This window comes from Gadus morhua, chromosome 9, assembly GCF_902167405.1.
Source record: "Gadus morhua chromosome 9, gadMor3.0, whole genome shotgun sequence".
Taxonomy (NCBI): Eukaryota; Metazoa; Chordata; class Actinopteri; order Gadiformes; family Gadidae; genus Gadus; species Gadus morhua.
Window position 1 is genome coordinate 4564857 of NC_044056.1, and position 17690 is coordinate 4582546.

General features: G+C 48.0%; 1 protein-coding gene across 1 annotated transcript in view; it reads right to left on the reverse strand.

Moving 5' to 3' along the window:
• Positions 1–2110: 2110 nt before the first annotated feature.
• The window catches only part of LOC115550753 (cyclic nucleotide-gated cation channel beta-1-like), a gene marked incomplete at its 3' end in the record, with an annotated part of 32102 nt that continues 16522 nt past the window's right edge, over positions 2111–17690 (reverse strand). Inside the window, 24 exon segments of the mRNA XM_030366038.1 lie at positions 2111–2353; positions 3554–3743; positions 4444–4590; positions 5303–5421; positions 5881–5964; positions 6356–6453; positions 6599–6758; positions 7380–7521; positions 7934–8056; positions 8472–8536; positions 8761–8847; positions 9043–9093; positions 9764–9972; positions 10518–10760; positions 10889–11076; positions 11317–11409; positions 12169–12201; positions 12624–12641; positions 13308–13494; positions 13871–14184; positions 14186–14636; positions 15399–15429; positions 16536–16678; positions 17100–17245. Coding sequence (XP_030221898.1) covers positions 2111–2353; positions 3554–3743; positions 4444–4590; positions 5303–5421; positions 5881–5964; positions 6356–6453; positions 6599–6758; positions 7380–7521; positions 7934–8056; positions 8472–8536; positions 8761–8847; positions 9043–9093; positions 9764–9972; positions 10518–10760; positions 10889–11076; positions 11317–11409; positions 12169–12201; positions 12624–12641; positions 13308–13494; positions 13871–14184; positions 14186–14636; positions 15399–15429; positions 16536–16678; positions 17100–17245 — 3565 coding nt within the window.

A 17690-nucleotide genomic window follows, 5' to 3' on the forward strand; every position in this document is an offset into this window, starting at 1 on the left:
CGTGCTGCGTTCGCATCCTGTGGGATGGAATGTACCAGTGTGTCAAAAAATGCAAAGGAGACCCCACGTCCATGACACTGCTTTTGTTTTTCTATTGATATCTTCAAATAGTCTGGAATATTGTGAATGATCAAAACAGAACTCACAAAAGACTATGTATTTATATTGACAGACGGGCTTCCTCTGACGATGTGTGTGCTCTTCAATGTCGTTCGTATTATTTACTATATTGGAACTTTTAGAAACAAAATAAATCCTACTTGTATGATTATTTATTATGTCAGATTTAGAAGTCGGAACATGATAATTACAGGATTCCAAATGAATTGAACGCAGCAGCAGCCCTATTTGTCAAACCGCGGAGGGTCGTGGGAAATGTAGTTTTATTCAAATATAGTCCAGTTACACAACATAATGCTATTAGGGTATACTCAGAATATAAAATGAATACAATTATAATAGATTATATAAAATAATTATTGTACTCTTTGTATCTATCGAAATCTACCCATGCAAAATGCGGGAACACTTTCATTACACAACAGAGGCAATTCTGGCAAGAGAAGCAAAACGTTGTAAATAATCATTTTATTTTTACAAAATACCAAACAAAGAAAAGAACAGAGAACAGTTAAAACTGTTTGCATTGCATCTGGATATATACAGTGGATATAAATGTGATACATTTTTAACTTCACCCTTAAATTAACCTAGAAAACAGCATCAACATACAGCAGCTATGGTCTGGCAGTTTCGTTAGCTCTTTTGTAGTAATTTAGTAATTCATAATATGTGCCATATTAAGCTCTAATTTTATGATATATATATATATATATATATATATATATATATATATATATATATATATATATATATATATATATATATATATATATATTTGAAGGGCTTCCAAAGTGTACCAATGCTATTACGTTTCACATCAAACACAAGTATATTTACATTATAATACAATTACCATTAACATTCATATTTTTTCTAAAACAGGGTTAAGTTTAACCTAAAACATTGCATACATATGCAAATCTTACAAAACTGAAAAAGGAAATAATTACATTACATACAATTACAAATCTTGAGAAGACATTTTAATGTTCACAAATAACTACAAACACACTTCTGCTCACCAAAAAAGAATGCAGGATAAAAAATGATTTAACAACACAATAAAGGCCATTTTTATCTTCGGGTTTACAAAATCATTCCATAAACATTTCATGTACAACAACAGCAAAAGTAATCTCTCATAAGGGTTCTTTCTTTGCAGCAGAACTAAATGTGACCAATGAAAGCTGCTAAAATCACTGGAATATGAGGCAACAGGACAACAAAGGTATAATAAAACTGGCCGCAATCACACACACATACACACATACCCCCACACACACACACCCACACCCACACCCACACCCACACCCACACCACACACACACACACACACACACACACACACACACACACCGTGACAGAGCTTTTTTCCTGAGCGACCTCATCAACAGATGATGTCATTATAGAATCATGCAACAACATCTTCTTCTTTCAGGGAAGTAGCTGAAGCAACTAAAAGTATATCATCAGTAGCACATTGCTTCGTTTAATTTACCAGATGCTTCTATTCAAAGTGTGACATAGAGTTTGTAGGGTTAGTAAGGAGCAAGGTCCGGGGCGGGACATCTTGCTCAAGGATGCCTTCGGGTTGACTGTGCCTTTGGAGATCGACCTGATACCCTTTAGCTGGGGGTGGAACACCCGGGCATTGACACTATGCTGAGAGCCTTTTTATCAGCTCTCCTTCCTTCATGACTTCTTTACTTCCTCTTCTCCTTCCTCTTCCCTCCCTCTTTCCCCTCCTCGGTCTTCCTCCCTCCCTCCTTCCCCTCCTCCCCCGTCTTCCTGCCTCCCTCTTGCCCCTCCTCCCCCGTCCTCTTCCCTCCTTCTTTCCCCTCCTTGGCCTTCCTCCCCCCCTCCTTCCCTTCCTCGGTCTTCCTCCCTCCCTCCTTCCCCTCCTCCCCCGTCTTCCTGCCTCCCTCCTTCCCCTCCTCAGCCTTCCTGCCTCCCTCCTTCCCCTCCTCCTCCTCCTCCTCCTCCTTCCCTCCCTCTTTCCCCTCCCCCTTCTCCCCCTTCCCCAACTCTTGTCCATGTCCCGTAGCCACGGGCGACTGGGTTCGGTCGGCATGAGAACGGGACGCGGGGCGCGTCGCCAAAGGGCTGCCGGCGAGCCGCCGGGCCGGTGAACGCAGCGTTGCGGAGCTGGCGGAGGAGGGCGTGGCCGAGTCCCGGTGGGGACCCGCGGGGGGGCCGGCGAAGGCGTGGCAGCCGTGGAGGAGTCGGAGCGCTGGACGGAGAGGTGGAGGGAAGCAGAACCGCCCACGCCTCGTTACATTGGTTTGAGCTGCTGTGTACCGCGCACTCTGGGAGGGTGCGTGTGATTGCGTGCATACAGTAGGTGACAAACCCAGTCTCCCTCTGGGGGATCAGATTTAGCGTTTCTAATCTAATCGTTTGCATTCTGTAGCACTCTGATTTGATCTCGGCCTGCAGGCTACTTATATTAGCCTGTGTATCTCTTTGTTGTGCGTCCTCTTTGTGCATCTTGTGCTTTGTTTATGTGTACCTGACTGCAAGGCAAGTTTCCCTTTTGGGACAATACGTTTAAACTGAACTGAACTGAACTGGCTTATGTTGCATGTTGTCCTTCTCTTTCTCCAGCCACCGTCCTGTATCTCCTCACTGTCCTGTATCTCTTCACTGTCCTGTATCTCTTCACTGTCCTGTATCTCTTCACTGTCCTGTATCTCTTCACTGTCCTGTATCTCTTCACTGTCCTGTATCTCTTCACTGTCCTGTATCTCTTCACTGTCCTGTATCTCTTCACTGTCCTGTATCTCTTCACTGTCCTGGCCACCACGAATATATATTGAAATAGGTGAGGAGTAATTGATAATCAGGAGTGTGTGGTGTGTGTGGTGCGAGGTGATGGCAGGATGAAAAGTAAGCCTAAGCTTTTCTTGAAATAGGCTTAGCTGTCAGACTCTGGCAGGGGGGGGGGGGGGGGGGGGGGGGGGAGGGGGGGGTAGTTATGTTGCCTCTCTCAACCTGCTCACACACTGGTCTAGATGTGAGCATGTTTTTCCGTTAGCAAGCATCTATTTGTAATAAGGCATATGTGTGTGTGTGTGTGTGTGTGTGTGTGTGTGTGTGTGTGTGTGTGTGTGTGTGTGTGTGTGTGTGTGTGTGTGTGTGTGTGTGTGAGAAAGAAGTGAGTGAGTGAGTGAGTGAGTGAGTGAGTGAGTGAGTGAGTGAGTGAGTGAGTGAGTGAGTGAGTGAGTGAGTGAGTGAGTGAGTGAGTGAGTGAGTGAGTGAGTGAGTGAGTGGGTGAGTGAGTGAGTGAGTGAGTGAGTGAGTGAGTGAGTGAGTGAGTGAGTGAGTGAGTGAGTGGGTGGGTGTGTGTGTGTGGGGGGTGATAGAGTAACATTAGGAACAGCATATGAGTCCCTCCTCCTCCCGCTGGTGGCGTGTGATGACACCAGCTCACCTGTAGGGAGACACTGGACTTGGAGCCAGCCTTGACCTTCGCCAGGGCTCCTTTGAGTCCCGACGCCTTCTCCGCCATCTCCAGGGCCGCTCGTAGCAGCCTGGGGGTCTCTGCCCTGGGCGGGGGGGCCGGGAACGTTGCCTTGGTCTCCGGTTTGGGCTCTGGCTTCTTCCCGTTGTTCAGCATCTTCCTGGGAGTGGAGATGGCGGTGTTATCGCTGATGGTTCATATTCGGCATAGATATGAGTGTTAACTCAAAGCACACAATGTCCTGCTCTTTGCATACCGCCAACATCTGAGTTGATGATTAGATTGTTAAACAAAGTCTTATCCTAATCTTACTGAGGGGCAGATTAGTGTCTTGGCTGTGTTTCTTGTGTTTGACTCCCAGCACAAATGTTCTGGAGGCTTCTACCTGTTGCATCATGCCGCACCCTGACCTGATCGTAAAGGACATTCATCCCACGATGACGCAATCGGATAGGCCTACAACCAGTCATAGCAACAAAACAGGCGACGCAGCCCTGACATTTTGCTTCTGAAGATGTCCAGTTCAGGTCACCGGCAGAGGCAGCCATCTTTGTTGTTGTTGAACATGCCTCTACGGCACTCCTCTGTACCGTCATCGTATTAATCCCGCCTCATAATTAGATAAACGGTTATGATTGGTCGGTCTACTTCGTGCCGGGCAGAAATCGTTTTGTACGGGAGGGGAGCCAGACCTTAGATTCAGAGCAAATGAAACACGAGCTTGAGAGATTAATCCGGTTCCCAGGCAAAATGACGTGTAAATCAAAAGGTAAAAGTGTCAATGGAAGCAGCTTTGGATAAAAGTTAGTAAAAAAAGGGTAGAATATCAGAGCGTCCAGTGACGTTTGCCATTCTCTCACCTGGCCTTCTTGCGGAGCAGCTTCTGAGACTCGGGGTAGTGGACCAGGATTTCGTTCAGGTCCTTCTTGTCCAGGATGAAGAGGTTAGCGAAGCCGTGGGCGATCACGTTGGCCGTGCGTCTGTTACCGCCCCCTACTGCCAGGAGACTGTATACAAAATTCGATGTTTAAACCGTGTGAATTGCTTTCTCATTGTCTTCTCATCAAGTCATCTAGGCTCATGATTCTCAGATTGTATTTAGAACTTTCTTGTTTTATTTATTTTTTATTTATTTTTTTAATAAATTATAAAAATAAGAAACATTCAGTGGTTTCACCACCTCTTGGCCTTTTTGCTCTCTCCCCATTTAGTTCTCAACTGTTGATTTGATCCCAGCAACCCTGCATGCATAAATTCCCCACCAGAGGCCATTGTTCACATATTTCCACACTAAAAGGAACAACCTTGAGATGTGTGGAATGTTTAACCGATCTGCTGATTAAAAGAATATATTTCTGTGTAAATCATGAAAAAAACGAAAAAAAGCCTTAGACATGTTCCATACATTCAACGTGAGGTGTCTATCTCCCCCCATTCACAATAGCAGCTGTTGCGCATCAGCAGGACGTAGGTTAGAAGAGACCATAAAAACATAAAAGCTACCATCCAACACCTTATCTTCTGACTGCACATCCACAGTTGCATCAGCCCTCATAACTCTTCATTTCTCGTGCGATAAGACATACGGGAACAAGGCATGGTTGAGGTGCATACAGGTGCAACATTTGACTGTTACTAAAGACTGAGGAAGGGTTTGTTTGCTTTGAAACACAGCCCCCCCCCCCCCCCCACACCCCTGCTCTCTGGCACCCCCCTCACCTTATCTCCCCGAAGACAGATCCCGCTCTGAGCGTGACGAAGACGGTCTTCCCGTCCGGTCCGCCAACCACCTGGACCTCCCCCGCCTTGATGATGTACATCTCCCGGCCCACCTCGCCCTGACGGACCCAAAGACAAAACAACATTAATACGTCATAATTCATCACGAATGAATTGCATTAATGTAGCGCTTTTCAGGCCACCCAAATGCGCCCGTTTACATAGTGAGCTTTTTTTTTCCCAAGACAGAAGATACCACAACAAACATCAACAACAACAGCAACAACAGAAAATAACAAAGACCTATGGAGACAAAACAGGAAGGTGCTCGCCCGGAACCATCTTCTACAATATCTTCAATATTGAGATTCCTCAATTCTATACATTAAAAAACAATGCCATCTCATGCATACAAATATTAGTTAGTTGTTTTCCTAATTGCTCTCTTGACTGTTCTGTAGGAGACACCACATTGTTCACACATTCACACCGTTCGCTGTCGACCATGTTGTGTTCCAAAGAACTAACCATACTGAAGTAAACGGAAACACAGAGCAAACCGACGCTGGCCGACGTACCTTCTTACAGACGTAATCCCCGGGCAGGTAAACCACAGACCGCAGGCTCTTTAACATGTCAAAGATCATCTGGCGATCACATCCCTGGTGAGAGGAGAAACAGTGAGTGTTCTGTCAGCCTTCTGACATCACTAGTGGGTCCTGTCCACCTAGATGTGTGATGGATTTTCAAAACTGCCTGTAATGGCTAATCACACTCATACCTGGTGGTAAAATGTGACACCTTTAAGGTGATTCTCGTGAGTTGAGTAGTAGAACAGTTTAAAGAAGCCTTCACATTATATAAACAGTGTGGTTGAAAGGCCAGTGTGGGCTCAATTAGCATGCTAGCCTGAAAGCATGTGCGCTCTAGCGTAAAGGGATCAGCAGATTCAACACAAAGTTATGCTAAATAGCATTCTATAACATGCCAGCTAACATGTTACCATTTCATGAGAAAATGCACAATTTGCCTTTTTTTTTTTGTGGGTTCTACCTGGAACAAAGGGACCTTGCTGACGATGGAGTAGCTGACGTCCACGGCGATGTCCAGACGCATTTTGTCTGGGAGCTGAGACAGCAGTTCCTGTTCATCTGAAGAAAACACAACCAACCAAAAACAAAGGGAAGGTAAGGGTCCCTACTAACGAAATGCAACCTTTATGTGTGTCTCATTTGTGAGGATGTCTCCTATAACCTTGATGCTTATTTAGATACACTAGGGAAACAGACCACTTACCCAGCATGCCTTGCGAAGCCCAGGTGTAGTTGTACCAGGTCTTGACGCGGTTCTGGACATCCTTTGGGATCCGGTAGGTGGCCATGTATTTGATGGTGTTGTCCATGCAGGCTCGGTAGTGGGTCTGGCCCGATGTGGCCGCCCCCACAACGTCTCGCATCTAGGGACCATATAGACACACGCCCAGGGTCAGCTTACAATATCTGCCATATAGCGGTTTACCATATGTTTACATCCTAGCTTCTGTTATTGTCCAGCTTCCAAGTGGATTTTTAAAGAACAACACTGTGACATAATTGTTCCTCCATATCGTTGCTCTACATTTTTCCGATTTAGTCCAGAATCCATAAAGAAATCTGAAATTTATATTGTCCAGCCTTTTCATCTTCCCATTGCTGGCCCATCTCAATGATTTTTTGGGGGGTTTGGGTTGCATAGGAGTGTTGTCTTTGTAGTTATTAGGTCGGTAGCAATGCTTTTTTAGTATTTGCTGAGTAATTAATCTTGAAATGATTTGTCATTACAGGAGGACATTGTTGTGTGTAAAACTGCCACAGCTTCTTCATGCAACACGTGGTCAGTGAAGTTAGGCCCCATCCCATTTCTACTCCTTACGCCTTCCCCTTACCCCTTACCCCTTACCCCTTCTCCTTACCCCTTCAAAACAAGGGGGAGGGGTAAGGGAAAGGGGTAAGGTAGAAATGGGATCTGGCCTAAGTCTTGACTCATCAACCCCACGTGACCGATGACAATAGAGACGGCAAACCCGCCCACAACCCACCTGGCCAATCATGATGGAGAAGGCAAACACTCCTACAAAGTAGTTGATGAGCTGAAAGACGATCTCGAAGAGGTTGGTGGGATCTGGCAGACCCCCGATGGTGATGAGGGTCTTCACCGCAAAGTAGTAGCAACGGATGTAGCTGAGGGGGGAGGGGGGCAGAGAGGTGGAGGAGTTCAGAGTGATAGAGGTGGATGTAGCTGGAGAGAGAGAGAGAGAGAGAGAGAGAGAGAGACTCAGAGAGAGAGAGAGAGAGAGAGAGAGAGAGAGAGAGAGATGACCGACCTGACGGAGAGAGACGAGAGAGAGATGTCGACCGAAGACCGACGGACAGAGAGAGAGAGAGAGAGAGAGAGAGAGAGAGAGAGAGAGAGAGAGAGAGAGAGAGAGAGAGAGAGAGAGAGAGAGAGAGAGAGAGAGAGAGAGAGAGAGAGAGAGAGAGAGAGAGAGAGAGAGAGAGAGAGAGAGAGAGAGAGAGAGAGAGAGAGAGAGAGAGAGACAGACGGGGAGAGAGAGACAGAGTATGTGTGGGTGAATGTTATTCCTGATCTCACCCGTTGCCCACTCCGTCGTAGACCCATTTGGTGGAGCCCAGGCCTTCGTAGGCCGAGCCCCAGTAGAAGAGGCAGGCGTTGCAGTGGAGACAGTACAAAAGGTAGGTGGTGGTTCGGATCACGCTGAAACACACAGAAAGTACGGGAGGAACGTCACACTCACACACGCGTTACTCTAGCATCAGAGTACTGCTTCATATTGCATTTTGAAGAACAATTAGTCAGCAACTGTCCTTTCCAGTCAGTTTTCCAAAATGGAAAGTAGAAGGAAAAAAGCAGTGCCTGATATCATGAGTGTTCGCCCCCAGAACCCTAACTGTCATTCACCCCACTGGATGAGTGGGTGAATGCACTGATTGCAAAACCTTTTGAGTATACACAGATGTGAAAAGCACGATATAAATGCAGTCTATTTACATGAAAACGACGTCAAGCGGAACCAAGGCCAGACACATGCACGGTGGAACGCGGATCGTTTGGCGCTGTTTTAAAGCCCCACTCATCGCCGTGCAGTCTGAAGGGTAGCACGTCGTCTTACCGGTAGATGTAGGCTTTAGTCAGGATGGCCTCCAGGCGATTGTTGAACTCCAAGAATGAGTTGTACTGCAGATTAAGAACAGAGGGACGTCAGGGAGGGACGTCATGGCTACAGTCCCCAAGAGAAACTATTAACCCCACAGCAACATACAGTAAGATTAACTACAGTGACAAAACCCCGCCGTAACTAACCTAGTACTTAACCCTAGAGTAATGGGGGCTAAGCCCTCCCTGCCCGTGAATGACCTGGCTCAGGAGTGGTGTTGCGTAGGGGGTCACTGGAGGCTCACCTTCAGTAGTCTGGGGAGACGGAGTAGAGGGTTGATCCCTGTGATGAAGTAGAAGAACTCCAGGGGTACCAGGCTGACTACATCGAGCTGCACAAGGACGCACGCACACACAGAACACAAGCACACAAACACACACAGTCACATACAGTTAAAACACCCTGTCACGGCTAGGATGAGCTACAGGGCGAACTGATTGTAACCAGATTGACCGGGGGTTTGACGTCAGGCCACAGTCGCCCACGGGGTCTGTACACCCCGAGAACGATTACCTGAACTACGTACCTTGAAGCGGTTAGTCTTCATGTAGTTTTTTCTCATGTCCTTTCTGTCACACTGTAACACAAACAAGATGGCAGAACATTAACTAATTTTTGTTCAAATAAGTCGTCATACAACTACTTATTACTGACTTATTACTGACAGGTACTACTGCTACAGGTACTACTGTACTACTGTACTCCCAGACATTACTCACTTATCTCCAAATTTCGTCGTATGAGACTAGGTCTAGGACCCAGACTAATTGTGCTAGGACCCAGATTACTAGGTCTAGAAACACGAGCACTAGTTCTAGGAACCAGACTACTAGGTCTACGAACCAGACTAATAGGTTCAGAAACAAGACTACTAGGTCTAGGAACCCGACTGCTAGTTCTAGGAACCAGTCTACTAGGTCTAAAAACCAAACTACTAGGTCTAGGGAACCAGTCTACTAGTTCTAGGAACCTGACTTACTAGGTCTAGGGAACCAGTCTACTAGGTCTAGGGAACCAGTCTACTAGGTCTAGGGAACCAGTCTATTTGGTCTACAAACCAAACTACCGGTACTAGTTCTAGGAACCAGACTACTAGGTCCAGGACCCAGACTACTAGGTCTAGAAACACGACCACTAGTTCTAGGAACCAGACTACTAGGTCCACGACCCAGACTAATAGGTTTTGGAACCAGACCTACCCCCCACCCAGAGCAGACTAGGTCTAGGAGTGAGGCAGCGTTCCTCACCACTATGTCCCCCCCACGGACAAACTGCAGGCGTGGCTGGAACAGGGTGATGTCCAGCAGGTAGACCAGGTCACAGCAGTAGTCGGTGAGCAGCCAGTAGTAGATGTTGGTGGGCGTCTGGTAGGGGAAGGCCCAGCGCACGGGGATCAACCACACGTTCCAGTTCCAGGCCAGGGTCACCAGGAAGAGCCACAGCACATACATCAGGTCTGGGGGAGGGAGGGAGGGAGGGAGGGAGGGAGGGAGGGAGGGAGGGAGGGAGGGAGGAGAGATGGGGGGGGGAGGGAGGGGAGGAGGAGAGATGGGGGGGGGAGGGAGAGAGAGAGGGAGGGTGGGAGGGGGGGAGGGAGGGAGGGAAGGAGGGAGAGAGGGAGATGGAGGGAGATGGAAGGAGAGAGGATGAGGGGGGAGAGAAGGAGGAGAGATGGGGGGGAGGGAGGGAGGGAGGGGGGGGGGGAGGGAGGGAGGGAGGGAGGGAGGGGGGAGGGAGGGAGGGAGGGAGGGATGAAAAGATAGAGGGAAGGTAGGAGAGATGGAGGGAAGGAGAAGGGAGGGTAGGAGAGGGTAGGGGGGCAGGGAGGTACGCGTGATCGGTGAGGAGGGAAAGGAAGAGAGAAAGAGGGAGGGAGGGAGGGAGAGATGAGGGAGGGACAGGGGTCAGGGGTCAGGAGCGACGGCGCGTAGCAGTAAGTAGCGCTGTGTATCGCTCTTAACATCCATTCATGGTGAGGACAGGGAGGGCGGGGGCTCTTACTGGTGAAGGGGTCGATGCTGGAGGGGAAACGGAGCCTCACGCACGCTCCGATCCAACGAGGGACTTTGAGCACCTTGCAGCACCTCCCTGTCTTCACCTCGCCTTCCTCAGGCCCTTCCTCCCCTCCTCCTCCTCCTCCTCCTCCTCCTCCTCCTCCTCCTCCTCCTCCTGCTGAGGCACTCCCCGGCGGCGCCTCCTCTTTAGCTACCTGAGGCACCGCGGGCGGGGGCGGAGCCGGCGGGGCTAAGGACAGGTGCAGGGGGGAGTTAGCGGGGGAGAGAGAGAGAGAGAGGGGGGAGGGAGAGAGTTGAAAATCCAGAAGTAGGAACAAAGGAAGAGAGAAAGTACATTTTCGGAACATTTATGGTTGCATGAATGAAGTACAAAGTGTGGGGGGGTGGGGGCCTTACGGGTGATGTCGCTGTCGTCGTCAGAGCTCACTGGGTCGATGAGTTTCTCCTTGGCCTTCTCCGTCCGTTCCTTGAACATCTTGACCAGCTCCTGGAGACGCTCGTTGACCACCGCACTGGTCTGGCTGCACGACGACGCCGGACGATCCCTGGGGTCAGCATCAGCATCATTATCTTATTCATCTTCATCTTCATCATCATCATCATCGTCATCATCAGCATCATCATATTCGTCTTCATCATCATCATCGTCATCATCATCAGCATCATCATCATCAGCATCATCATCTTCATCATCATCACCCTCTTTGTTATCGTGTGTGTGCGTGTGTGTGCGTGTGCGTGTGTGTGTATGTGTGTGTGTGTGTGTGTGAAGTGTGTGTGCACACCTGTCCTCTGTGTGGTGCAGGCTGGTCTGGCTTGACCAGGCTCTGACAGGTCCTTCGTCATCGTCTTCCTCGCTGTGAGACTGGCTCTTCTTACTGCCCAGATGGAAGACAGACGTGATTAAAAACATTAACCAACAAACACTTAGACACCAGAACACACATTCCACACCAGGTCCTGTCCAACGAATGCATTATACAAGACAAGGCTGGTTATCAAACCATAGACAACACTTAAAGCAAAAATGCCATAGTAGTAACAATATAATTAATTTCAAATATATATTCCTTTATATCCCGTTTATCTAAAAAAATGAATTGCTTGAACCCAATGCACTTAAAACAACAGATGGTAAAAGCAACAGGAAAACAACAAAAGAACGAATGAATCACTTCCACCCTGAATGAATATACAGCACATTTACTAGTGTGTTTACTTACGATGTTAGAAGTTGGAAACCTTTAGAATTGTCTCATAAACTACACTTTGTGTAGGAGAAGAACACTGGCTCTGTTGTTTGTAAGCTAACATCGACATCTTAACATATAAATTTAACCTATAACCGCTTCAACCTTTAAGCCAGGACTGGATGTTAGTATTTATGGTTAATGTATTAATCATTAGAATTTGTCTTTGAGGACTGAGCAAGACATGGCTATTGAGTGTTAGTAGGATAGTACAATAGTACAACATTTCACACAGTGTGACTCAAGATTCACACATTTATATATATGATGAATGTGAGTGAATGAAGAACATGTATTTATGATATGCATACATATATTGAGTGTGGCTAGCACACTGCATAGGGAATGGATGATCAATGATAACGAGATTATGACTGAATAGCTTACCTTTTTGTCCAGAAAGTTCTGCGATCTCTTCCACTAGAAGTTAAGAAGAGGTGAGGTTAAGTTTGGCTTTATGCGTACATGTCAGATAAGACAGTAGAAAGACATTAAGAACAGGCAGAGGAAAAGAGAAAGAGAGAGAAAGAGTATGGTGTGCATGCAGGTCTACTACAATCGCAGATGTCATTTGAGAAGGCTGAATGTCTATCCTGTCTTAAATGTATGCTGTATTCATATTAACTACGAGTCAGTTTGGAGACTCTTGTTTCACTGAGCTCATCAAACTTGGTCTTTCAGAAAATTATTTTTTTTCACTTTTCGAAAATGACAAGTATGACATTTGGGAACACTCACATCAGTTTTACACAGAGCAGCATAGCAGCACAGATAAGACACAGGTAGGATAGGTAGATAGGTAGATGGATGGAAAGAGGGGTCACATCAGTGTTTATTCTTACTCTTTATCTGCTGCCTTGCTGTTGGCATCCAGGGTGTAGAGGGAAAGAGGGAGAACGCAAAAAAGTTTGTCGACATTGGTTTGATTCCCTATCCACCTTAAGTTGTCAACCAACACATTAATGCCTGAGTAATGGTTCCATTTCAATTTGAGCTAAGGAGGTAAGCACTCGTTTTATTGTAGGATGCTTTGGAAAAGGTTTAGCATTTTGGAGCCACCAATTGCAATAATCTCAAAATTACATTTCACATTGTACAGTGGCATGCACAAGTGGGGGCAGGGGGCATTGTGTAGGCTGGCCTCTTGGAGTACCCCTCACTACCATAAACAGTTCAATGTTGAAGAGTAAAACGTTTTTTGCCAGCGCCCCTCAAATGATCTGTCTTCTGTACCCTCATCATTGAATTGATGATAATACCAAAAAAATACAAAGCTTAATTTGTGATTCCTAAGGCTACTCTGCACTCTTTCAAACAGTTATATTTACACTAGGCTAATTTAAACTAGGCGTTGCCACAGTCACCCTGTTCGTGTGCTTTGAATGATCTCATCCTCACCTGTAAGTCCAAAGCAAATGACTGAAGGACTAAATATAAACCAAACAACGAACCCTAACCCTAAAGCCTGCTTCAGTCTGTCCGAACCCCTCCCAGAGCTCTCCCAACGTCTCCCCCCCACCTCTCACCTCTGGCGGCCTCCTTTAGGGGTGACGGGGACCGCGAGGGTCTTCAGCTTGGAGTCCTGGGGGGTCAGGACTATCTGGGGAGGGCTCCGGGGGCCACGCCCTCCTCCCCCCCACCCTGCTCCTCTCTCCTGGTCCGAGTCCACATCCTCGACGTTGACCTCTGGACGGAGGCTTAGTCTGGAGCTCCCTGGGGGGGGGGGGGGGGGGGGGGGGGAGAGAGAGAGAGGGAGAGAGAGAGAGAGAGAGAGAGAGGGAGAGCGAGAGCGAGAGAGAGAGAGCGCGAGAGAGAGAGAGAGAGAGAGAGAGAGCGAGAGAGAGAGAGAGAGAGAGAGAGAGAGAGAGAGAGAGAGAGACATCAGCACAGACACAGCACAGGTTAGCATAAGAGGTACAGACAGACAGACAGAAATACAGATGGACAAAAAGACAAACAAACAAAACAAAAGACAGACAGACGGAGAGAAGGTCAGGCAGCCCGAAAAAGATGGCCGACAGACAGACAGACAGACAGACAGACAGACAGACAGACAGACAGACAGACAGACAGACAGACAGACAGGTACCCGGGTGTCTGGCCGGGGCTTCGCGCTCGTCGTCGATGCAGAAGGCCGGGTTCGAGACGCCGGACAGCTGGCGGGGGAGGGTTCCGGTCTGCTGGCACGGGGGGCTCGCTATGGGGGGCAGGCGGGGGTAGGAAGGCACGTTGGGCAGGTCCAGGGCGCTCCCGCCGGGGGAGACGGGGGACGGGGAGGGGGAGCGGGAGCGCAGGGGCGGGGGCAGGGGGGTCGGTCTCACTAGCCGGTTGAGCTCTAGGTCCTGGTCCTGGTCGCTAATGAGGGGGTTCTTCTTCTGCTGCTGCTGCTGCTGCTGGTTCTGTTTCTTAGGCATCTTGTGGCATGAGGCTGTTGAGGCGACTCTGGACGTTGTTGTAGTACTGCTGCGCCCGCGCGGGGATGGCCGCCACCTTCTGGGGGACGGCGGCGAGGCTCTGGGACAGTCCCGACACGGACGGCACCGACGCCGCCGTCAGGCCGAGGTAGCGCGCCAGGCCGCCGGAGCCCTCGGAGCGGGCGGGGACGAGCTCCGTGAGGGTCTCGATGATGTTGCGGGGCACCTGGGTGAGTCGGATCCTGGAGAGCTCCTGGCGCAGCTCGGGGGGCAGGGAGGGCAGGCGCTTGGTGACGTCGGACAGCAGCTGGGCGGGCGCGGAGCCCACCTTGGTGGGGGAGACACCGTTCTCTTTGAGGAAGGCGCCGAGGTTGCCCAGGCAGTCGGACACGTACGGGACGCTCATCAGATAGGTCTTCAGGACCTCACAGCTGACGGGCGCTGGGGGGGGGGGGGGGGGGGGGGGGGGGGGGGGCAGAGGAGGAGTCACAGAGAGAGGGTTGGATTATCAGGTAGAACAGGTAGAGGGTTGGATTAACAGGTAGAGGGTTGGATTAACAGGTAGAGGGTTGGATTAACAGGTAGAGGGTTGGATTAACAGGTAGAGGGTTGGATTAACAGGTAGAGGGTTGGATTAACAGGTAGAGGGTTGGATTAACAGGTAGAGGGTTGGATTAACAGGGCGAGGGTTGGTTTAACAGGTAGAGGGTTGGATTAACAGGTAGAGGGTTAGATTAACAGGTAGAGGGTTGGATTAACAGGTAGAGGGTTGGATTAACAGGTAGAGGGTTGGATTAACAGGTAGAGGGTTGGATTAACAGGTAGAGGGTTGGTTTAACAGGTAGAGGGTTGGATTAACAGGTAGAGGGTTGGATTAACAGGTAGAACAGGTAGAGGGTTGGATTAACAGGTAGAGGGTTGGATTAACAGGTAGAACAGGTAGCAAGAAAGGATGAACAGGAGGAGCAGGTAGCTTGAACGGACGAACAGGTAGCAGGAACAGATTGTCAGAACAGGTAGCAGGTGAGCTAAGGTAGGCAGTCCAACCAACTGTGTGAGATGACAGAGACACTAAAACAGGATAATGAAGTCCCATTGCCCTAAATTTTAAAAAACTATCCTAAATCCTACACAAACAACCAATATGTCAGGCTGTGTCTAACGTGGAAACGTAAAAGGTAGGTATAATATATTTGTACATACCACAGCTGCCCTCTCCAGCAGCTTCCTCATCCTACACAATCAACAAAAAAATAGGTGAGTGACTCAGACTTTCAGATAAATCACAACAACAATGGGCTTCACCCTGGATCGTGGATCTCACATTACTACTACTAATGGAAAACAGGAGTAGCTGGAGGGGGATTCCCAGGCATTGGGACTACACCTGTAACATACATCAAACACACCTGTAACACTGCTCAAACACACCTGTAACACTGCTCAAACACACCTGTAACACGCCTCATTGACACCTGTAACATACCTCAAACACACCTGTAACACTGCTCAAACACACCTGTAACACGCCTCAAAGACACCTGTAACACTGCTCAAACACACCTGTAACACGCCTCAAAGACACCTGTAACACTGCTCAAACACACCTGTAACACTGCTCAAACACACCTGTAACACGCCTCAAAGACACCTGTAACACTGCTCAAACACACCTGTAACACTGCTCAAACACACCTGTAACATGCCTCAAAGACACCTGTAACACTGCTCAAACACACCTGTAACACTGCTCAAACTCACCTGTAACACGCCTCAAACACACCTGTAACACTGCTCAAACACACCTGTAACACTGCTCAAACACACCTGTAACATGCCTCAAACACACCTGTAACACTGCTCAAACACACCTGTAACACTGCTCAAACACACCTGTAACATGCCTCAAAGACACCTGTAACACTGCTCAAACACACCTGCAACACTGCTCAAACACACCTGTAACACTGCTCAAACACACCTGTAACACGCCTCAAAGACACCTGTAACACTGCTCAAACACACCTGTAACACTGCTCAAACACACCTGTAACATGCCTCAAAGACACCTGTAACACTGCTCAAACACACCTGCAATGCATTTCAAACACACCTGCAACATGCCTCAAAGACACCTGTAACACTGCTCAAACACACCTGCAATGCATTTCAAACACACCTGTGACATGCCTCAAAGACACCAGTTGCACAGCTCAAACACGTCTTTAAAACACCAGGAACACACCTGTGGCCGCCATAAGCCATAAAAGAGTGCGGTGAATGGTCTCTTCTTGTTACCAGGGATGAACAAGCTATGGGGTGGCGGGCATAAGTACATACTTTGGCTGCAGTGGTGTCAGCGCCTTCCTCTCCTGTCTGTGGTTGTTCTGTAACAGGTTCTGGTCCAGAGGTACCCTGTGTTCCAGAGGAGTCCTGCTGCGAGTCCTCCTCCTCTGACTCTGACTCTTCTTCTGACTCCGGCGCTTGAAATTGGGAGTAAATCCAAATACTGGGTTAACTGACAACATAAAGAAGCACTCTATGAAGGCCTTGTTGGGTCAGAAATTGTCTGCGTCTCAGACTTTCTGTCCCAGTTAATAAGATTAGATTTGAATAATTGAATAATTAATATGCATAGGAAAAGACGATTTTTAAATGTCTCTGTGTGTGTGTGTGTGTGTGTGTGTGTGTGTGTGTGTGTGTGTGTGTGTGTGTGTGTGTGTGTGTGTGTGTGTGTGTGTGTGTGTGTGTGTGTGTGTGTGTGTGTGTGTGTGTGTGTGCGTAAGACGTCAACCTCGTAGAGGTACGAAAACATGACCTCAACACAGGTCATGTTTTTTTCACAGGGCACTTGATAGATTGAAACAAACCTCCCTTCCCTAGTCGTCCCTATCGATAATCTACCTGATTCTTCAGCAGCAGCCTCCTCTGTTTCCACAGGTTCGGGTCCCACAGGCTTCGACCCCACAGGCTCTGCTTCCTCTGGGTCTTCAAGCTCCTCTGGGATTTCAGGCTGGTTTTGGTCCTCCTCGCCGTCACACTCCTGCGGTCTACGTTTAGGATAGCAGGATATACGAGTTTTAAAATGCTAATTGAAATTCGATGTATCAATGCCAAGGACTGATCGGATATCCTCCGACTGAAAGACTGAGATGTTATGAAGCTTGGCAGCTTTCCTGGGTTCACCGTCATTGGTAACAATTTAATCATTGACCGATTTAATTATTGCGTGTTCACAGGTTATCGTTTTGATTCGTTTTAATACAAAACCAGGTTATTATGTGTTATTAGTTTATATAAGATGTTATTTCATCTAACAACGACATTAGTTGTTATTTTATGTAACTTTTCGCATCGCAGGACACATGATTGTTGATGAGCACCTGCTCATGGTTTTAACTACCTTTCATCTACCGCTTAGCCAATACAACTATTATTCCTGCTGAAAGGTGGACGTTTAACCCCCAAAACGATGTGAGTTGCTGCCGAGAGTGG